Genomic DNA, 24,031 nt, shown 5'->3' on the forward strand with positions numbered 1-24,031 from the left:
GACTCATAGATTTTAAGGCCCGAAGAGACCATCCTGATCACCTAGTCTGACCTCCTGCACATTACAGGCCACAGAATCTTGCCCACCCACTCATCTAATAGACCCATAACTTCTGGCTGAGTTACTGAAGCCCTCAAATCATGGTTTAAAGACTTCAAGTTACAGAGAATCCACCATTTACACTAATTTAAACCCGCAAGTGATCCATGCCCCATACTGCAGAGGAAGGTGAAACCCCCCTATCTTCTCTGCCAATCTGATCCCAGGGCACCCTTCACCACCCCAAACATGGCAGTCAGTTAGATCCTGAACATGTGGGCAAGAAATCACCACCCAGACACCTGGGAAAGAATTCTCTGTAGTAACTCAGAGCCCTTCCCATCTAGTGTCTGATCACAGACCACTGGAGATATTTGCTACTAGCAGTCGCAGATGGGCCACAAACCACTGTAGGCAGTCTCATCAGACCATACCTTCCATAAACTTATCAAGCTCAGTCTTGTAGTCAGGCTGTTCCAGAACTTTACTCCTCTAATGGTTAGAAAACTTCATCTAGTTTCAAGCCTAAACTTTTTGATGGCCAGTTTATATCCATTTGTTCTTGTGTCAACACTGGTGCTTAACTTTAATATCTCCTCCCTCTCCCTGGTATTTATCCCTCTGATATGATTGTTCTTTATCAATACATCTCTCCTCAGCCTTCTTTTGGTTAGGTTAAACAAGCCAAGCTCTTTGAGTCTCCTCTCATAAGGTTACTTTTCCATTCCTCTGATCATCCTAGTAGCCCGGCCCTACCCCAGTCCAGTTTTAATTCATCTTTCTAAAACATGGGGGACCAGAATTGCAGACAGTAGGAGCCTCGTTAACACTGAAAAATATAATTTGTCCTTTCCTCTCCCCATGTTTTTTTTTTAAATATAGTTCTCACAGGTGACAGCAGTTGTCTGCTGCAACCTCACTCAGAGCTGGATACAGTGTAATAGTTACCTGGCTTGTTTTACACATTACTTTTTAAGTACATCCTAATTTAAACTTTTTTCTTTTTTTTTTTTTTGAAACAACGTACCATTGCTGACCCTGTTTCCATTATTTTTTGCCTTCAGCTCCTTAGAGCCCTGTACAGATACATAATTTGTATCTGCATACAATCCGTGATCCGCAAACATGGTCCACAACTATAAAGCGGATTTGCAGGGCTCTACAGATCCTTCTGTTATTAATGGTACGGTTTAATGGACTGAAATTAGAGCTGAGAAATGGGGACTTTTCTGAGTCTGTGCATGCAGCACTGGGTAATTCAATTCATAGCTCCATTTCCCCACCTGTAACACTGAGATAATATTTACCTCCCTCAAGTTTATACAAGGCTTTTATAAAATGGGAGAGCTGTCTCTAAGCTATTTTTATCATCTACCTATCATTTTTCTATACCATATTTGTGAATTTGATTATTCCTCAGAGATGAACCTCTTTATGTCTTTGTATTCAATCTTATTTCAATCTCAGCCAGTTTCTCCAATTTATCAACTTGTATTTTATTCAATCATACCTTCCAAAGTCTTCATGTTACCTACAAATATTTCAGTTCAGTTACTGTGATTGCTCAATACAAGACAACTTCTGAACAGGTCACTCACTATGCTACAAGTGGTATAAATTTGTAATAAACATTACTGGTGGAGAAAAACTAAATTAACATCTCCAAATGTATTCATGAATGGACTTTATCTGTTGACTGGTATATGAATTTTTTGGGGTGGTTTAGCCTCACCAGTGAAGGCAAGACTTTAATCCAGCCATATGCTGTTTTTTTAATTTACATAATTCTTTCTAGGTCTAAACTCAAAATTTAGCGGACAATTTAAGAGCTTAAGAGAACACACCAGAGATTTATTTGTACAGAAGTCACAAAGTAATTTCCCTTCCAGGACAAATGTTAATTTTAACTTTGCATAGCTACTGTTGCAACATGTGTATTCATGTCCAACACCTTTTGGTCTGGCACCATTTCTAGTTTAGATTTCCAGCAGAGAAAATTGTGGGTGACAGAATGTGCTGGCAGTGGAATATTATCATGGAAAACAATCCATTGAAGGAGACTCCTGGCACAAACTTCAAGAATAATGGCCATGTCAGACAGTGAATACTCTCTTTATGCACTTTCCAGATGGAAAAAGAAAAGGAGTACTTGTGGCACCTTAGAGAGTACTCCTTTTCTTTTTGCGAATACAGACTAACACAGCTGTTACTCTGAAACCTGTTTCCAGATGGAAGTAATTTGTATTCAGTCAGTTAATTATACCGAACGTCCTTTCAGAATATAAGAATTTCCCTGTCATAGTTACCGATGCAAATCAGCTTTCAGAATAAAGAGAGAAAAGGCAACTCTGGAAATCTTTGTACCCAACATGGGTTACTTATTACCTGCAATGAAGTGCCTTTAAAAACTAAAATTAGTAGAGTAGTGCGGTTTTGCAAACAGAACTGTGAACTAATTGTATATGTGAGAGTTACCTGCACAATCACATTATTCAATGAAGAAAAAAGCCATCCAGTCCCAAACAATTTTGGTTTTACAGTATCAGATAAGTGAACCCTATCATTTTTATCACTGACTTTCTACATGAGCAAAAATGCACTTAGCACTCATACAATACTACCCACCTAGGTCCTTATACTGCATCTATCACCATGGTATCTGATCATGGTACTGATTGCATTCAAGATGGCTCTCCAAGCAGCACACCAGAAAAGTGATATTCTAGGCACTGTAAATAAATTATTCCAAAATATGGTAGCAGTTGTCCTTGAACTGTGTGCCTGGATGTATGGAAACCTTAAGCACAGATGATATACTTTTTTCTACATACTTTCAGAATAGATCACTTCGTTTCTGTATCCATGTTTGCATCCCAGACAGCTGTTGACAAGATTGTTCCCATATACGACAGGGTACTTACTATCTGCTAGTCTAAACCTTCCAAATGCTTCCATGTTGTTGGTCACCAGAAAAGTTCATTTTTATTTTAAGGAGCAATGTCAAATTCTTGGTTATATTGGTAATAAAGATTCAAAAATAATCCATGTTTCAAGGTATACACTGAAAACCGCAATGAGCAGGTTGTAGCCAGGCCAAATTAATCTCTTCACTGCTGGTCCACAGAAGTTCTATGGGATTCCTAAAATATCAAGACAGTTTCAAAGGGTACTTGGGTAGAGGCCAAATTCCACTAATTTTGGCATGAAACAGACTTCCAAACTTTTCATCCACAGAGATATAAAGTCAGATTCAACTACCCTGTTTGTCATGTTTATTGTTTAAATCCATCAATTTTAGATTAGTATGCTGGTTGACCCAACACTGCGAAGCAGTGTATTTAGAATTTAATTTATTGTCTGCTGAAGCATACAGCTGTCCTCAGGAGTAAAGGTAAGTGCTCTTTTCTAGTATCCTAGGTCTGTTTTACCTTTACATCATTCGCTGCAAGGTCAGAAAATTAAATTTTGAGAAACTGTACAATAGACTGAAAAGTTTTGACAGCCCAATTTCATGCTCCAACAGAGTTCATGTGATGTCACCAGCAGTGTAAGCTGGTGCACTACAAAGACAGAGAAAAATACACTTATAAATTGTATGTTGGAAACCTCTCTCACCATTCAGCTGTTACTTTGAAACCAATGGATTTTTTTTGAAGTACTAATGTAGTCCATTTTTTTTGTTGCACATGCCATTTGTTATGCTCTCCAACTATCTGGGCATCATGTGACCCTCAAATGAACTGTAATTATGTTCTTCTACCTTCTACACAAAATTCCTTCATTTAAAACAAACAGAGAAATAACAATATTCAAAAACTAATATGGAAGCAGAAAATAAATTGTAATTTTCTTACAAGATACTGTTATTTTAGGTTTAATTCTAGTTAAAAGTTCAATCACAGTGAATAAGAGAAATCCCTCTCATACTTCTGGAAAAAAAGCATTGTCAAAACCACATAAAGGCATTCTTCCTCAGGATATTCCAAGATGGAAGCCTCCTGTAGCTTTTCTTTCCTGAGTGCGGCTCCTGCAGGAAGCTGTAACCTGACCAATTTGCTGAGCTTCCGACTGCAGGAATTAGCCCTCTAAGTAAAGGCTCTGGAATGTCCTGCATGCAGCAGAACTAGAGTGGAAAGGGTCAGGGCAAAGAGAGGCTACATAGAGATTACCATAAATCTTGCACACTGCAGAGCACAGCTCCCTAGCAATCTCTTCAAGACCATCTACCAGGTGGGTTTGGGGTGGGAAGAGACAGGCCAAAATTTCAAATTAACTTTTTAAAAAAACAATATATTCATCATCATTGTGTACTAGTAACCTTAGAAATGTCAGTACAACTCTGGAAACAGTGTTTGTTAAAAAATAGCCAGGAGGACATAAAACACAATTTTATATGTAATATCCTGTCAATGTTTTTCTAATTTCATGCTAAGGTGGCAATGTATCTGGGATCAAACAATAGTTTTAAACAGGTCACACTTGGGACCTGAACTTCTTCACAGTGTTAAGGAAAAAAAAAAGTGAGGACCCGAACCATCAACAAGTACACTAGATATCTGTGTTGTGCACAATATAGAATAACCCAGAAGTCACTGTCACACTTACCCGACTAACCATACCTTTGATCCCTCCTAGTCACTTTGAGTGTATCCCCTTCTCTCAGGTCTTAAGCCATCATCTGTCTCTGTGGGTGGAATCATATGATTCTCTCACTCTCAGACCAGGCGTTGGGCTGTAGTTACTGGTGCTAAGCAGCAGGTGTGACAGAAGCTCAGTTCCCTGCATACCTGTTTCCTCCAGGAGTAATAGCAGTGGCAACTAGTGACCAAACAGCTTTCTTAAATCAAAGCATTGTTTATATAGAACAGCATTTCAGAGAAAAACCATCTTGAAAAACAATAAACCAGCTTATATGCATATATCTGCCTTTCCCTAAGACTTACCGTTTCCTGGATCTGGGGAAAGACACAAAATCTTTCGGACCCTTCTGCAGAATCTCTTTCTGTGTCAACCTGTCCTTCCGCAAACTGACTCCCCCAGAAAGGGCTTTTTGACTGTTAGGTGTTCTTTTGATCTCTGGCTTCCCACCCTGGCAAAACAAGGCTTGCATTTTGGCTGAAGACAATGTTTTGTCCCACCAGCTTGTAACTGCCCCTCAAGGTTGGTTTGGAGGTTGCTTGCCGGGAACCCCTGTGTTGCTTCCATGCTTGCTTTCCCCCACAGCCCCCTATTAAACTCGAGCAATACATTCATACAAGAAAGTCTTATAACCCCAACATACATTAACTTCATCTCACTGACTGGCTCTCACATTTTTCATAAAGGTATTACCTCTCAGTATTTAGATTACATGGACATGGAATTACTGTCTCACTTCCAACACCACAAGTGATTTTATTAGAATTATTGTTGCAGTTATTAAACTTTGCAAATTAGGTGTGCATCAGAAGCTACTGGTTCAAAAAGCAATCAACATCTGAAAGAAAAATTCAGAAGGTGAACCAAAATACAGCAGTGGAACTCATTTCTACAGCAGAGAGCTGGACCAGCCATAACCTGATCAAATGAAAACCTGGAATTCATGTCTAAATCTCCCCTGCTCTGTACAGAAGGGAAGAGAGCAGTGATTTCTGCAGCCCCCTTTGAGAGTTAGGATATATAGGTTTAAGAGAGGGCAAACCCTAAAGAACCCATTTTAAAAAGAGTGATGGATGAAGCCTCTGAACAGCCACGGACAGGAACTGCCTTAGCAATATAGTTTCAAGAAAGCAGAGGGGAACGTTGATGTCCCAAAGCAAGTACGGAGGGACTACCCTAGCCTTCTATGAATCCCAATGACTTATCCCTCAAGGAGCCAAAACTGAAGCCAAGACAGAATGGAAAATTTTTCAAGGGGAATCTTGAAGAATTTTCCTTCCCTGAACTCCCTTCTCCAGGTTTTATTGTCAGCAGTGAAAAAGCTAGATCTGGCCTAGAGTTTTTCCATTATCTTGTATGGTTAAAAACAAAAACCCCCTGATGTTCTTTGATTTGATTTGCTTTTTAAATGGGTAGCATGCAGACATGTGGCCATTTATTTTGTGGGGAAAATATCAGAAAGTTCATCTGAGTAAAATTAAACATTTAAAAATGCTGTTCAGATGATTTAAACATACAGTGATCTATACTTACTTCTAGATACACAACTGGGGGGAGGTGGGGGTGGATGGAAGGGAGTCAACTTAAAATCTAGCATCATCCAAGGTACACAAAGCCAGTTCTTCCCTGGAGCATAGTTAAGGAGGCCAAACCAGACATAATGGTCCCCTCTGGCCTTAACAAAAAAACAACCTTTAAGTAAATATGACCTCTTATCACAGAACCATAGAGACACAAGGAATGTATACTTGAACAAATAGCTCTTTAGAAGAAATATACCAATGACAGACATATATAGAGCTGGGTATTTGGTCAGATATTTGTTGATTACTTTCATTCTTTAAGCTATTTTAAATATTGCAGTGGTTTGTAAGAGATCCATATACCCGATAATAAAGTTGTTAAATTTTTAACATGACATGAATATGAAAAAAGGTTATAATTTAACGGTCTTGCCAATTTACTTCTTTTTATGTAATATGTTTGAAAATGTATGTATCTACCTTTCAAATAATTTCCTAAACTGCATAATCTTTCTTTCAAGAACAAACAATTTATATTCAAGGAGCTCTAATTAGGGAATAGCTAGAAAGTGTGCCTTACATGGACAAAGTCACTGCTATCATAATCTGTTTATAAAAGGTGTCACACAGGTATTGTATGCAAACTGGTAAGATGCTGGTCATTAATATTATTGCATGATGCACGGATGGCTGGTGTATAAAGAACTATAGTATGTGCTGGAAATATATTTTTAAAATGTGTTTTGCAAGCAATGCATAAGCTCAGCCTGTCCTAGACAAATGAATATTGTTTTACCTGCTTGACTACGTTGTGTCTCCAATGTAAACGGAGCAAGGTCAGGCCAAAAACAATGGAAGTACATCTACAAACAAGATAAATAAAAAGAAAAGGAGTACTTGTGGCACCTTAGAGACTAACCAATTTATTTGAGCATGAGCTTTCGTGAGCTACAGCTCACTTCATCGGATGCATACCGTGGAAACTCCACGGTATGCATCCGATGAAGTGAGCTGTAGCTCACGAAAGCTCATGCTCAAATAAATTGGTTAGTCTCTAAGGTGCCACAAGTACTCCTTTTCTTTTTGTGAATACAGACTAACACGGCTGTTACTCTGAAACCTGTCAAGATAAATAAAGCCATCAAAATAGCATGTGAGGGAGATGACCATTTAACTATCACAACTGGGGATGGAGGCTGTACCTCCAGGCTCCTGAACAGACAATGGACTTTGGGAAATATAAGCAGAAACAGAAAGCCATTTTGGCATCAATCACCTGAGGGACACACGAAGCCAGAGCTCTTGAAATCTGAGAAATCTGATCCCTTCAGCTAAGAAGGCTGATGTCTCTGCGAACTGGCTATAGGTGGGAAATCTGCTTAGACAAAGACTAACTTTCTGAAGTTGTTTTAGTCACTAGAAAGAGTGTTTTGTTTGTAACCTACCTTTCATATCTCTAACTCTTGCTTGAAATCATTCAAACATACACTCTTTGTTAATAAATTTATTGTTTTGTTACAAAACTCTCAGTGCTGTTATACTGAAGAGAAGTGTAAGTCTTCAGCTATTTTAAGACTAATGTGTGCTCTGTCTTTTTGGAAGCAGCAAACTTAACTTCTGTGAGTGTCTGTTGAGAGGGACTGAACACTGCAGAAGGACATCTCCAGGGAACTTGGGTTCAATGATGGTTACCTTCAATGCAAGGTTTGGACTGGCAGAGTCCTGAAGCATTTGTTGGAAAGGCAGGTGTGTCAAGCTTGTCAAGCTGGTGTGCCAGGGAGCTGAAACATAGCTCAGCAGCAGCAGCAAAGTTCACTCTTCCAAAGGCAGAGTGGTAACATGGTGGCTCACAATTCCGGTTGTCCCGAGTAAGATGTCACAATAATTATTGTGACAAGTGTTCTAAAATTAAGTTAGGTTTATGGGATGATTTAGTAAAAAAGGTGTAACGTTTACCAAAATTACAACTGCAATATTGCAAACACTTATGAACATACTTAACTTTAAGTAGTCGTCTCAGTGACTTCGAGTACACTTCCACATCACTATTTCAATTCAACAGGTTTAATTTCATTACAAAATAGATCTACACTACTGAAAAAGATTACTTTTAATTCAGTTTATTTAAATAAGATAAAACTACTTAAAAGACCACTCTTTACATACAAAATGTACATTAACATGTGAAACTTTTCTGTACTGAAGTATAAAACCTGCACACAGGTTTTAGTGTTTAGTAAAAGGAAACAAGCACACAATATTTAAAAAAAACACACCATTCTTACTATTTTACAGCATTCAGAAGTGCCTTTGATTCCACAATAATGAATGGGAAACTCCTGTCTCAGCCATATCCGATGTAGACTACTGTTCATATTTTCAATACATATACATTTAAAAAAATTCTAAGTAAGCTTTCAGATCACTGCTGACAGCATTTTCAAATGGCTCATAAAGCCAGAACAAGGATTTCTTCATGTTTAAATTCAGTGGTGAAAGGCCTTCATATGGGAGGAACAAAGATTTCAAATTAGTTTTTGTATATAGAAGCTTTACTGTTTACCACATACACTCAAAGTACGTGAAGGATCAGGCCCACTTAACCACCAAAATCAATAGTTTTGCCATTGATTCTAATGGACATAGGACCAAATCCAGTGTATTACACCACACAAGTAATAATCTAAATGGAATCCACTGGGATTCAAAGAAAAACTGAAGATCTCATTTTAATAACTCTCACAGGTATGAAAGAGGCAAGACATTGTTAAGAGTATACTATCCTAACTCACTGCAGTGATTGTTACCTCTTTATGTGTTGATGAGAGGAGAGTGTTGGCCCGCATTCTAGGATTTCCCACTTATTTTAACAAGCATTATAATAACGGGGATAACAAAAGAAATGTGTTGCACACATGCATACAGAAGTTTGTATATAAGAGCATGGCACTAATCCATTCATTTTTTCCCCTCAGATTCATGCTGAATATAGATTCTAATAATGTGCTTCCATGTGCATTTTTTCATCTCAAATGACTATAGAAGCTTCAATTTGAAGCAAGGATGTTACATAGTTCATCTGTTATTACCAACTTAACCTGTATTTTAAAATGTAATACAAATACAATTCTGTAGTTTTGTTCTATATAACAAAAATAATTTTTTCTCTAGAATAAAACCTGTCAATCCGATGATTTTATACTATATTGTTTAAGTAACTATCTTCTGGAACCCAAAAAGGGTTTGGATGCACAATCTTTCATACACCTGGAACCTCAACAATTGTGTTGGGTATTTAGCCAGGACATGATCTACTAAACTGAATTTAGCTGTATAGTATAAAATATGAACATTTTTAAACCCACAAAGGTGTTTTGTAGAGACACGTAGGAAATGAACTACAGTATAATTGAAAATTCAAAAGCAGGTTTTTTTAGTATCTTGTAATACCACCACCTTTGGAAGGGAAAGTGAAACCACTCTCAATGCAAGAAGGTAGACACTTTTAAGGTGATTGGTGAGACTATGATTCCAGCTTTATATTAGGGAGCTTTCAAACTTAAGAAAACTCCACAACAATGTGAATCCCTGTATAGTTTAAAGAGAAATGTACTTCAACTGTTCTGAACTACAGGAATGATATATTTACATTTCCAGGACCCCCACTAGTTCATGGCCATGTTACATGCTGGATTTTCTTCTTTGCTTCTGTAGGTTTTAGGTCATTCTGGAATAGAAGAAAGTATACAACTAATATTAGATGTGCTGCACTAGACAGTATTTAGTAGTTATTGTACAATATCCAGAGAGGGATAGCTGAGAACATTATAGTAACTTTCTGATGCCATCTTCTGGAGGAAATTAAAATGTCAGGCTTACCCAGAAAGTAAAAAGGAAGAAGAACTATAAAGGCTGATAAATTTAACCTCTTGCAAACTCATTCATTTTTTGTGGTGGTGAGCACGTTTACCAAAAGTATCCCTCTTACTTGGAAAACATAAGTAATTTAGAAATACATCCATATAAGAACTTTAAACTAAGGTCTGATCCATTAAGAATGTTTTAAAGCAAATATAGGAATATCTACTCTTAAAATTAAATATAATTAAATCTAATTTTTAAAAATTAAAGAATCTTAAAAATGCTGCTCTATTCTAAAGACAATTAAAAGACTACTTGCGTAAAACTGCTGAAAAATTACAACTACAGAAAAACAGGTATTTCTTTACACTACCACGTATAAATGAGGAACCCATTGCTTAAGCCTCTGTGCACTTGCAAATTTAAAAATAAAAAAATTCATAAGAATTGGCAGCAAACAGACAACCTCCAAATCAATCTCAAACAGTCATCAAAAATAAGAAGGAACTATGAAGCAGTCTTCAGTTGGTTAGACAGGCAAACACCTGAATAAACAGATGGACTTTGCACCATACCCTGAAAGTCAAACTAGCTCTGGCAGACCAAACGGGGAGCAGGATCCAGACTCAAGTAGAGTTCAAAACAGATGCTGACACCAAACTGAGAATGCAAATCTGGATGTTGTGAGCAGCAATTCAGCTGATCTCAGCCACTGGGAAGTTGCAGAGATGGTCTTTAAGGTAATCAGGACACAGACCAGACTTTACAAATTAACACCAACACCATGAGTGGTTCTTAAACAAACAGCAGCATGCCTGAAATGGAAAGCACCAATATGCAAGAAGTCTGTTGGGTTTCATACTAGTGGAACCATCTGCCACTTTAGCAAAACAGTTTTTTAACATTGGTCCTTGGTGAGACTTAGTTTAATGCTGCACAGTAACATTCCCAACAGCAGCGTCTCTCGTATGCTGAAGATTCTTTACTACCTTATGTACACAGTTTTCTTTAATTATGGAAAAAAAGTCTGCTCATGACCAACAACCTGTGCACCAAATTTCAGCAAAACAGGAAGTCACTTATTCTGACAGAAGATACACCCCTCTTAAAATCAATTAAAATATCTTCCATTTATATACCATCCTTCAAATATGCACACACGAATCACTTCCCATACAACCAAACACTACAAAAGAGTTTAGGACAGGAAGTAAACAGTATTACCAAATTAAAATTGCATGAGGAATTTGGGCTGTACTGACAGAATTTTAAATAAGTGTCTGGAACATGGTAATTCAAGGACCAAGAAACACTAACTCCTATTTTATACTTTTCTTCTAGGAACTCTGAAGCCATTGCTTAATTAATAGTTAAGTTAAATTAAACCATTGGCTCATTCATTACAGCCTGATTCAGCAAGATACTTAAACATATACGTAACTTTAAGCATGAGTATTCACACTGACACCTCATGCTTAAATTTAAGCGCATGCTTAAATATCTTGCTAAACTGAGGCCTAAATTATTTATGTTAACAGACTACAAAACAATCTAAACTGCAGTAAAGATTTTGATTTCAAGAATGTCAGTGGTAATCAACTCTGAACACGAATTTATTTAGATTAGGGCTGCCAAGTGATTAAAAAAATTAATTGCAATTGCACTGTTAAACAATAATAGACCACCACTTATTTAAATATTTTTGGATGTTTTCTACATTTTCAAATATATTGATTTCAATTACAACACAGAACACAGTGTACAATGCTCACTTCATATTTTTGATTACAAATATTTGTGCTATAAAAACAAAATAAATATTTTGCAATTCACTTCATACAAGTACTGTAATACAATCTCTTTATCATGAAAGTTAATTCTACATTTGTAAGTTTATGTACAAAAAAACTGCATTCAAAAATAAAACAATGTAAAATTTTAGAGCCTACAAGTCCACTCAGTCCTACTTGTTCAGTCACTCAGATAAACAAGTTTGTTTACATTTGCAGGAGATAATGCTGCCCGCTTCTTGTTTACAATGTCACCTGAAAGTGAGAACATGTGTTCACATGGCACTGTTGTAGCCAGCGTTGCAAGATATTTACGTGCCAGATGCACTAAAGATTCATATGTCCCTTCATGCTTCAACCACTGTTCTAGAGGATATGCATGCATGCTAATGAGGGGTTCTGCTTGACAACGATTTAAAGCAGTGCAGGCCGACGCATGCTCACTTTCATCATCTGAGTCAGATGCCACCAGCAGAAGGTTGATTTTCTTTTTTGGTGGTTTGGATCCTGTAGTTTTCACATCAGAGTGTTGCTCTTTTAAGACTTCTGAAAGCATGCTCCACACCTCGTCCCTCTCATATTTTGGAACGCACTTCAGATTCTGAAACCTTCATTCTAGTACCGTAGCTATCTTTAGAAATCTCGCATTGGTACCTTCTTTGTTTTCTGTCAAATCTGCAGAGAAAGTGCTCTTAAAACGAACAACACGTGTTGGTCATCATCCGAGACTGCTATAACATGAAATATATGGCAGAATGCTGGTAAATCTGAGCAGGAGACATACTATTCTCCCTAAAGGAGTTCAGTCACAAACTTAATTAATGCATTATTTTTTTTAACAAGCATCATCAGCATAGAAGCATGAAGGGGCGTTCGAATGTTTAGCAATATCTGGCACGTAAATACCTTGCAATGAGGCTACAAAAGTGCCATGTGAATGCCTGTTCTCACTTTCAGGTGACATTGTAAATAAGAAGCTGGCAGCATTATCTCCCTTAAATGTAAACAAACTTGTTTGTCTTCGAGATTGGCTGAACAAGAAGTCAGATTAAGTAGACTTCTAGGTGCTGAAGTTTTGCATTGTTTTGTTTTTGAGTGCAGTTATGTAACCAAAAAAAATTCTACATTTGTAAGTTGCACTTTCATGATAAAGAGATTGCATTACGGTATCGTATGAGGTGAACTAAAAAATACTCTCTCTTTTATCATTTCTACAGTGCAAATATTTGTAACAAAAGTATTATAAAGTGAGCACTATACACTTTGTATTCTGTGTTGTAATTGAAATCAATATATTTTAAAATGTAGAAAAACATCTGAAAAAACTTAATACATTTAATTGGTATTCTATTGTTTAACAGTGCAATTAAATCTGTGATTAATTTTGAGTTAATCGCTTGAGTTAACAGCAATTAATGGACAGCTCTATTAAATATTTAATAGGTGAACAAAACCTGTAGACGTACCATACAGCACCTCTGTGCTGTGAACCAAACAAATTCGAAAACCTATTTAAGTTTTGACTAAAAGATCTCTAAAGAACACTGTAGTAGTTTAGTGATGTTTTTCAGCTTCGTGCTGGGTCAGTATTGATCTAGTGCTTCAGCATGGCTTTGAAGTGCTGCTGGAAGAGCTGCCTTTGAGATTAAACATACAAATGAGTACCTGACTCATCCAGACCCTCAATAGTGTGTCTTGATTCCTGCAACATCCTCTTCTCTAGCCTTGAGTGGCCTTTTCTCTTGCCCCACTCACAGCCAAAAATGCTCAAAATGCTGCTGTGAAGATCACTTCCTCAGCTTGTCACTTGAAATCTCTCTTTGTATTGCTCCACTGGGTCCTACTTAACCAGTGCATCAAACATGAAAGTGAAGACATAGTTCAAGGCCCTTCAAACCCTGTTCCCCAACCTACCATCTCTCATATGCTATCGCAATGCTAACTCCTGCCTCTGCTCCGCCAATGACACCAGCCTTCACTGCCCCCTCGTTAAGTTTTCAAGCACCTTCATGCTTTCTCCCATGTTGCTCCTCATGCATGAGGAGCTCCCCAACAACATCCATAAAGCCACCCCATTGTACTCCTTCAAATCCCTTCTTCTTTGCTGTGGTGCTGTTACCCCGGAATTGAGGGGTATGTTACACCAGAATTTGATCACACTAATTGCAGCCATAGTGTGTGCATTCAGCCACCATGAATTAATAAAATAGAACACCACATAGTTAAGGGTTAATTTGGACAAGGAGGGCTTTTGAGGCAAGGTCAAATACTAGCTACAGGCTTGCACTTTCTGCTAATCAGAATAGGAGGAGGGGAGAAAAGATTCAACAAACTTGGAACGGGGGTCACGTGGGACCAGGTGTCTGTCACTTTACGGCCCGTTGCGAGGACCATGGCAGCACCTGTGTACCCGGCCTGGCTCGGGCGCTTGGCCACCAGGCAGCAGAGGTGGGCCCCACCATGTGCCCCACCCGCCCCCTGGTGCTGGCCAACCAGGTGGCGAACCACCGCCTGCACCTGGGAGAGGCAACGTGTACCACAGAGATGTCATTACCGATGGCTTGCTGGAAGCAGAATGAGTTCAGCGATGCAGTCTGTGCCAAGGAGATCCAGACATTCTATGACTGTATGGCAAAGACAGATGCGGAGCACAAGGAAAGACTTAAACAGGAGTCCCTGGGCCAGATGAGAAACTTATCTCCAAAGACAGTGAACAAACTACTGAGAAGGTTCCCTAACAGCACAGATGATTTTTAAAGGAAGACTTGCTTTCCCAAGTAACTGGAGACCAGTAGCTGAAGCTGGTATCATCTTTGGAGAAGAAGTTAAAATAGTGATCAGCGAGCATTTGGGGCTGATGGTGGCTGCCAGCATTCCTCAGAGATTCTTGACTTGAACATTTCTTTGGGGGTGGGGCCACTTTCTCCATTAGCTGAGATTGTTCTATGGGGTCACAGGGTCTTGTGATAACAGGAGTTTGCTAAGTGTTACTCAATCAGCCATAATGCGGTCTTGAGTCTTGCTTCATTGTGAAATAAAGCCTTCTAAGGAATGAAATAAAATAAATAAAAAAATAAATAAGACAAAGAAAATAAGTGGATGGAGACTTTGAGCTTCGGTGCCTTTGGTGTAGAAGCTTATTATGGCTAAGACTGCTAGGAATGTTTTGTTGATAACTAGTTGACTGAAATTAGAAGAAGTAATGACCCATTGGGGGTTGCTATGAGATATGGTTCTGTAAAAATTTAGTGATAAAAAAAGACTAGATAATAGACCGTACTTTGGAGCTGAAGCTATCATAAGAGACGTTTTCCTGATACCATACTCCCCGGCAGGGAAGCAAGCGGTCATTGCTGACCTGCTGCTAATTACTTAATACCATCTCAGATTCTAGGTAATTATTTTGGATGTCCTAAACGTATTGCTCATGTGTGTGCGCACTTACAGCTAATAAATAGTAGTTTTAGATAAGAGCACGCTTCCTTGTATCAATATTTCATCAGATGGAAGCATTGTGTTCCCACTGATTTATTCCTAAAACCACCTGGAGTGAAAGAGTTAATCCACAGCTTTGGATTCTGAAAACCTTGGGTAACAATGCCTAGAAAAGCAACTTGATAATGGCTAGACAGCTGATATGCTGATAGAGCTATCATACTGACCAGTATTATCTCATCGTTGCCTTGTGCTCATTCATCTAATCACCTGTTGTCTCATGTCTTGTACTTAGACTGTAAGATCTTTGGGACAAGGATCATTTTTTTGTTTTGTTTGAAAGGTACCCAGACAATGGGATCCTGGCCCATGACTGGTACTCCTAGGTGATTCTGCAATGCTAGTTATTAATATGAGTGATGAGTGCTAAAGAATTACTATTTTACTGGCAGGGCAGTCTAATGGATAAGATATAGGACAGGGAATCAAGAGATCAGCATTCGAATCCCAGCTCTTATGCGACTTTAGGCAAGTCACTTCATCTCTCTGTGCCCCTGTTTACCTTCCCATCTTTTGTCTGTTTGGTCTCTTTACACTATAAACTTTTCAGGGGAATGACTGTCTCTTCCTATGTGTTTGCACACTACCAACCATACTGTATGTACTACAGTAATGTGTATACCAAATTATATAAAATGACTTTCAAATAAAGCTAAAATATAACAGTTATAATGTTATAAAGGATTCTCAATAAAGGGATCTGAGGACCTACCTGCTCCTTCATATGCTCAAGGAAAAGATTTGCAAAAAGCTAGACAGTGGTGTGAACATACATACCGCTGATTCAGATTCTTCTTTTGGAGCTGCTCTCTTTAATTTCACAACAGCAGCTCCTGCTACTGGGGTCAAAGGTGGCAACTTCAGATTAGCCAATATACTATTAGTCACTGGAACACTGTTCTGTTTATCCTTATTCTTCCCAGTTTCCAGTTTAGCCTCCTGTGATAAATTGGAGGCTGAAATGTATGTTGAGGCGTTTGAAGGAACAGATAATCTCCTAAAAGTATCAGCAGTGATTCCAGCTGGAGGAGGTTTTAGACTATCAGTAGCTCCATTTTCTGTCTTTTTCACTTTTATACTTGTACTTGTTGAACTGCCATCAAATACAATTAGTGGCCGTTTCCGTAAGCCTTCCACAGTTGTAACACTGAAAATACAAGTTTTAAAGTTCTCAGAAATACAAACTAGATCATCAAGAGTTCAGTTAATAACTCAGGAATATATGCAATGTAAACAGACAATTCAAAAAATTAATCTAGCCCAACCTGGCAATATTTGTCAGTCATTTTCCTTAAACTGTTTTACTCGCTCCAATTTAAATTAAAGCAATTGCTTCAAAAATATCAAGCTACCCTATTTAAACTCATTCCAAACAATACGACTGTCAAATTTAGCAGAGCCTTAATATTGCCGTTTACAGTTATTTTAGGATTTGACAGTATCAAAAGAGATACAAGTTATTCCAGATATAAGGCAAATATCTGAGGAGCTGTGAATTGCCCTCTTCGTCTAAGTTGAGATTCACCGTCAATTTGAAATTTTATAAAAATCACTGTTAACATCTGCATTTATTCATGATTCTTACAGTGAGAAGGCCCAAATGGGGGCTAGACAGACAATTAGTGAAAATATTTAGGAAAAAAACCCAACCGCTATTTCTGAAATAAATTGTTCCTGAGCCAAAATAGCAGGCCTAATTTATTTTTTGTTAGAATTGCTCATGCTTTTGAATCTACATGCAATCAAGTCTGGCTAATTAAATATTTTATTTATAAATAGAGAAACACTGTCAAATTGTGTATATCCAAAAGATAATTCAAAAGGCAAACAAACAGCATACGTGGCAAAAAAGTTAACATATGATTTTAACATAACTGTCCTTTTACGCACACTGAGGTAAGGACTAAAAGCATTCTAAACCTCAGGGACATGGAAAAGACAATCACCAGGAAACCTGAAAATCTGTAAATTAATGAACAGATTCCAGCGTCAACCATTCCATTTACTGATTTTTCATTTGTGACAATACCTTATATTTGTGATACATTTCATAGAAGTTGTCCAAGTAAAGTGTTACGTTATAACATAAGTATCACTGAGGTGGCTATACATGAGTGGTTTAGAGATACATGGTTATTTAAATGTAGGTAAGAATGAATATACTTTACATACAATCATGTTTAATACCCACGTCATGACACCCATCTGATTCAATTACATCATCATTAGAATAGCCACTAAACATGGAGTTGCTGATAGCCTTTAAATATAAAAATAAATGAAATTCCAGAGATCTGCTGTGTGATGATAGCACTTACCAACGTTTCTTTAAAAATGAAAGGAACAACAGCTGAAGAGTGCATATGCATCCATGCTCACAGGACAACATTAACTGACCGTGCATCAAAGCTGGCCATTCGGATTTGCCCTTCATTATACTGCAATTGTGTTTAATGATTCCATTAATTTAACACTTAAATGAGCAAAATACGTAAAGAGCCTAATAAAAGCAACCTACCCACACAAATGAAGAGAGTTAATCTCTACCACTCACTCTGGATTTTTCCTTGCAACTTTTATTCCTGACAACAGCACCCTAATCTTGAATGCACTCCATAATAGTTATCTTCAAAGTCCACCCCCAATAAACCAGTATACAAAGCTATAGTATCTGTTTCAGTCTCTTTCCTTAACATGCTTAAAGATGTAGCAGATATTCCTTAGTTAAGGATTGCTTTTAAGTAATTGTTGTGGATACTGACACTCAGGAGCTACATATATGTTTAGGTAGGATATTTGGAATTCATTATTGTGGGGATCACTCATATTGTATTTTTGAGGAGTAACAGCACCCTTTGTTATCACAAATGACAGAGTGATATATTATTTAGAAGATATTCCTAAAGAAGCCACTAAAGCAGGAAACTTCTTCTGGGCAATCAGGTAACTCTCTGTTTCTGCAGAATTTCAGTTTCCACTCAAAAACAATTCAATGTGTAATCTTTAAAGTTGTGAAGATTACCTGCTGAATGTGAACAAAATGCAAACTGATGTAGTGTTGTCTTCCTGAGCCTGCAGACAGATATCCTGAAACAACAGAGAGGTATCAACTGTCTAAGGCCCAACTCCGAGCCCCAGCACACAGTCTAAACAGTTGTGCTGTGCTCCGAGGAGTTCATCAAGGTCTGGTAGGGCGAGGCAAGAATCCTTTCCCTTCAAGCTCCACAGCAGGCAAGCTGCTCTTTAGCAGCAACTCAGCTTTATCACCGAAGCAGCTTCCATACTGTGTTACGGGGTATAGCTGGTAGATTTATCCCCCACACTCACAAAACCCTTCTTTACAGCAACACTCAGGCAGCCTCGTGGAGTTGAACTCTACAGCACACAGAGGATGGTTATGAAGCTCTCCAAATACTGCTCCATCTCATGCAAAGTAGAACCATATTGGTTCTACTACAAGGTCATCAACAGAAATGGAGAAGGGGACATTATACACTCCTAAAAGCGTGTGAACTACTTTGATTCATCTCACTAGGGTGTTACAATAACTGAAGTTTCTCTATGTTCATTTTAGTTTTACTTACCAAAACTGCTCTAAGTCTAGAACTTTCAAAAGCCTTCAGCAGCCTGTCTCCTACCCTCTCCACACTGTGTGCATCATGAATGCTAGCAGTAAAAAGATAACCCAATAAAACACTCGCCAGACAAAATTATTTAAGCGTTGAACATGAACAGAAGGTTAACTACTGAAAAGTCTTGAAGTTGCCTAATAGTGGCTAATCAATAGGAAGCACCTAAACAGTAATTGGACTTTCAACATACAATATATTAAACACCAATAAAATAACCTTAACAGTGCAACCCTTACCAAAAACAGAGTGGCTGTCTAAATGGGCCTATTTCTATTCTTTGGTCTTCATATATTACTTTTTATTATAAAATGTGTGTAACTCTAAACAAGTTTTATTTGTACCATCATAATTATTTCTAATGTGCGAACTCAAACTCCACTCACATGTGAGATCTATATATAGTGGTAAAATTGGGTACAGGAATTCTTAAGAAATGTAGGTTTCTTGGTGTGCTCATCTGCATGCCTGTACCAAAAACTCAAGTCCTGTTCAGCTGTTTCAAAACACTGTTGATGTATGAGATCAGTATTGCATGCTTATGTCTGCTCACTGGCTGAAGTACTGCACAGTGCGTGAATACAGACAGTTTCTTTATGAGTACATCTAGTTGTCTATCTGTTGCATTCACACAAAGCTGTCAGAAACTGAGGCCCTGAACCTTTAATGTGAAGCACAGGGAAGCCCTTTAAAAAAATCACAGCAATTTGGCATGGGTATAGAGATCTGCCCATGAACATCATATTACAGAATTAGGACCACAGTGTGGAACTGAAATATAAATAAAATAAAATTTTCAGACCACTTTATTTTCTGATCAAGGTTGAGTTTAAGGCCTTATATGAGAGAAGAGCTATTCAACTCAAAAAGTGGTCTTGAATTAGATACAACACACACACTTTTGTTGCAGACTGGTGCCCAAAATCCTTCCTCAATTCCTAGCATACAAGCAAGCATAAATTACTATGGCTTGGTCTACTTTTTAAAAATTCGGTCAACACAGCTACATTAGTCAGGGGGTATGAAAAATCCACACCCCTGACTGATGTAACTATTCTGAACTAACCCCCAATGTAGACGAAGCTACATCAATGAAATAATACTTCTGTCAATGGAAATATCATTGCTCAGGGAAGTGGTATTCCTATGCTGATGGAAAAACCCCTTCCATCAAGGCTGCACCAACACTACAGGGTTATGCCAGCATAGCTACAGCAACGTACCTACATGAGTATAGCCTCTGTAAAGTAGACATAACCAACTGAGTGTGAATGATATAGGGTAATTATATTATGAGTGGATATTGATTTGAGACATGTTAACTGTAACTAACAACTACAATTAGTAACAGTAATGTCAATAGTAACAATTACAAGTAATAATAGTAACAACTATTACTATTAACCATGACAAGTGCTAAGCTTTTCATCCCCTATCTATCTCCGTCTGTAAAATGAGAATAAGGATGCTTACTTCCTTTGCAAAGTGCTTTGAGATCTACTGATGAAAAGCACTGTATAAGAACTAGGTATTACTATTATCAGCATTTTATTGCTACAGTTGAACTTCTTCCCCTTTTGGGTCACCATTATGGTAATACATTCTGAAATCTCACACACAGCATCCCCTGCAAGTGCTAGCAACATGCACAGAAACTGCAATTTACAAGTTTTATGAACTGAGTAGAAAATAATTAGGTTGATCTTGTTTTCCAAAATGTGCCAACGGCAATCCAGGAATTACAAGCACAATTGAATTACCTTTTACTCTCATTTTTTGTTTCATTTAGCTCCCTTTTCTTTTCCATCATTTTCCCCCATCTACTTTTGGGTAAGTCCCGCTGAGGCAATGGTATGGCATGTTGAACATAGAGATTAGTGAGGCCATCTTTGTCGATCTTTGCACTATTTTCAACTAATATGTTCTTCTGTGGGAAAAGGAACATAGCCACTATTAACAGGAGAAACTTCCAAATGCAAATAACTTTAATGGCATTTCACTTTTTCAACAGTTAATTTAGCATAACTAACATTTTAAACAAGTAATGAAATACATGATTTACAGAACATTGCAGATTATCAATACATACATTGGTGAGATTCCATGCAGGTATAAGGAGGTACCTGCATGGACCCAACAGCAGGATCACAGCCTTTGTTAGGTCATCTGAAAAAACGGGTTTAAATAATTCTCAGCGCACATTCTAGTTCAATTAATCTCAATGCCAAACATTTTAAATTATGAGAATTTCTCTGAATTACAAAAGGGATCAAGCCAACCTTGTAATGGGTTTGCAACCTTATTTGCAGAAAAGCTACTACCTCTTCATAAAAATCACACACAGGTGGTCTTTCAAGTCCCTAGATCTGGATTCTTGATTCCTCAGCTCCCAAAACACAAGCGTCTATCATCTGAGTGGAAGGCAGATCTCCATTAGCTATCTATAGTCGAATGCTGATTTTCTAAGATACAACCAACCAAGAGAATGAAACATACTCTCCCACACACATGGGCCTTGAACCTTTAAACCATTATGCCTATAACTCTATACGTGAGAGCACATTAAAATTCAGGGTAACTACTCACATAGGTAACATTTAACAAGCTAAGGGTAACGGTATCCAATTCTAGTTCCACTTAAACTGATAGCAAATAAACCCCTATGACTTCAACTGGAGAAGGAGTTGAACTCAAACTGTCCACAACGACGTACACTAATATATTTACTTAAAGTTACTTTCGGATCAGGGTATTTTAATAATGTACGCTTAAAAAAACCCAACAGTTTGACGAATTCCCTTCTAACTTCGTGCCAATGTTCTTTTACTTTCTGGCAAATCTGCCAGCTTTCAAGGGGAACAAGTTTTCCAAACCGAACCGACAATGCGTTGTTAAAATAAAGCTTTAAAATGGAAGCGGACTCTATCCTGGGGTGGAGGAGGCCAGCGCCTCTCCGGGGCCTGCCTGCGATGTGCAAAGGCCGTTACATGGGGAAACATCGATCCGCGTGACACGGGCTCCCACCGTCACACGGGTACAACCAGAGGAGGGACTCGAGTTCGGGTCCCGACGCCCGGCGGGGCGCGCTGGGTTACAGCAGCGACCTCCCCGCCTCCAAGCCCGGCTCAGGCTGGCACACGGCACGACCCGGGGGGGACGTGTTGCGGGGCCCGGGGTCGGAGGGCTCCCGGCGAGAGGCTCGCTGCCCGGGCGGGGCTCTCCTGGCCCAGGGATCCCCCCTCCGGCGGTGGCGGGCGCCCCGCGGGCTCCCTGGGGCTCGGTGAGGGCCCCCCCTCCCAGGCCGCACCTGCTCCAGGGTGAGCCGCAGGAACTCCTGCGACAACAGCTCCGGGTGCAGCAACAGGTCCGAGTTCACCCGCCCGCTGCTGCTGCTGCCGCCGCCGCCCTCCCTTGCCGCCCCCTGCACCGCCATTTTCCCGCGGCGATTCCTTCCCGCGGCCGTTCCCACAATGCTGCGGGGTGGCGCGTGAGCAGGAAGTGACGCAATACGGACTGAGGGGAGGAACGTCAAACTCCGCCCAGGCCGGCGCCAAGAGCCGCGCGTGCGTGAGCGTTACACATTCCAATGACGACGGCTTCGGCCGGGGGCGGGGCTGCGCGCTCAGCTCGCCGCGCTTGCTTCACGCGCGAAGCGGTCGCCTGCCGATCGATCGATCGATCTCTCCCTCTCGTGCGCGCCGCTGGGGCGAAGCACGTGGGGCTTGGTAGAGCTGCGGTCTGCTCCGCTGAGCTTGACTTGAGTCCCCCGCGACGCGCATCGGAGCAGTGATTGCTCTGCTGCCTCCTTGTAGGGTTTGCTGGCGGGGGTCTTGCACTGTCTGTAGCTGTCCGCAGCCTTAATGCCTTGAAGCAACAGCACTCCTTCCCCGCAAGGGACAGGATCCTGCTGCCTGCTTTAATTGCTATCTAGTAAAGTATTTAAGGACATTCTTAATTTTAAGCAGAGAGTCACAGAAGGGACTTAGCGATCAGATTCAGCCCCCTGAGCAGTCAGGACGAAGTAAATCCAAGTATCAGAGGAAGTCATAGACTCATAGAATAACAGAGTTGGAAGGGACCTCTGGAGGTCATCTAGTCCAACCCCCTGCTCAAAGCAGGACCAATCCCCAACTAAAGCATGCCAGCCAGGGCTTTGTCAAGGCAGGCCTTAAAAAACTTCTAAGGGAGGAGATTCCACCACCTCCCTAGGTAACGCAGTCTAGTGTTTCACCACCTTCTTAGTGAAAAAGTTTTTCCTAATATCCAACCTAAACCTCCCCCACTGCAACTTGAGATCATTACTCCCTGTCCTGTCATCTGCTATCACTGAGAATAGTCTAGATCCATCCTCTTTGGATCCACCTTTCAAGTAGTTAAAAGCAGCTATCAAATCCCCCCTCATTCTTCTCTTCCGTAGACTAAACAAGCCCAGTTCCCTCAGCCTCTCCTCATAAGTCATGTGTTCCAGTCCCCTAATCATTTTTGTTGCCCTTCGCTGGACTCCTTCCAATTTTTCCACATCCTTCTTGTAGTGTGGGGCCCAAAACTGGACACAGTACTCCAGATGAGGCCTCATCAATGTCAAATAGAGGGGAACGATCAGTCCCTCGATCTGCTGGCAATGCCCCTGCTTATACACCCCAAAATGCCATTGGCCTTCTTGGCAACAAGGGCACACTGTTGACTCATATCCAGCTTCTCGTCCACTGTCACCCCTAGGTCCTTCTCTGCAGAACTGCTGCCTAGCCATTCGGTCCCTAGCCTGTAGCGGTGCATTGGATTCTTCCATCCTAAGTGCAGGACTCTGCACTTGTCCTTGTTGAACCTCATCAGATTTCTTTTGGCCCAATCCTCCAATTTGTCTAGGTCCCTCTGTATCCTATCCCTACCCTCCAGCGTATCTACCACTCCTCCCAGTTTAGTGTCATCCGCAAACATGCTGAGGGTGCAATCCACACCGTTAGTCTGTATCCACACGTCACCTGAAAGACTGAAGAAGTGGTTTTTTACCCACGAAAGCTTATGCCCAAATAAATCTGTTAGTCTTTAAGGTGCC

At 39.6% G+C, this 24,031-nt stretch overlaps 2 protein-coding genes across 3 annotated transcripts; one reads left to right on the plus strand and one right to left on the minus strand.

Moving 5' to 3' along the window:
• Nucleotides 1–8,304: 8,304 nt before the first annotated feature.
• Nucleotides 8,305–22,430, minus strand: C1H2orf49 (chromosome 1 C2orf49 homolog). 2 transcript variants are annotated; one of them, XR_013345817.1, is made up of 5 exons: nt 22,283–22,430; nt 20,736–20,902; nt 16,124–16,493; nt 10,637–10,876; nt 8,305–9,927 (listed from the first exon to the last, which is right to left on the minus strand). XR_013345817.1 is itself a non-coding variant. In XM_077814289.1 (4 exons), exons 1-4 carry the CDS (start codon nt 22,406–22,408, stop codon nt 9,871–9,873), a joined length of 720 nt encoding a protein of 239 aa, XP_077670415.1. In that variant the 5' UTR covers nt 22,409–22,430; the 3' UTR covers nt 8,305–9,870. The 2 variants fall into 2 exon arrangements, 1 of the variants encoding a protein (XP_077670415.1); XM_077814289.1 differs by lacking the exon at nt 10,637–10,876.
• Nucleotides 14,244–14,608, plus strand: LOC144263436 (small ribosomal subunit protein mS37-like). Its single transcript, XM_077814291.1, is given in 2 exon segments — nt 14,244–14,307; nt 14,310–14,608. Coding segments are annotated over 2 exon segments (363 nt in total).
• Nucleotides 22,431–24,031: the final 1,601 nt, after the last annotated feature.

The sequence above is a fragment of the Eretmochelys imbricata genome, chromosome 1 (genome assembly GCF_965152235.1).
Source record: "Eretmochelys imbricata isolate rEreImb1 chromosome 1, rEreImb1.hap1, whole genome shotgun sequence".
Taxonomy (NCBI): Eukaryota; Metazoa; Chordata; order Testudines; family Cheloniidae; genus Eretmochelys; species Eretmochelys imbricata.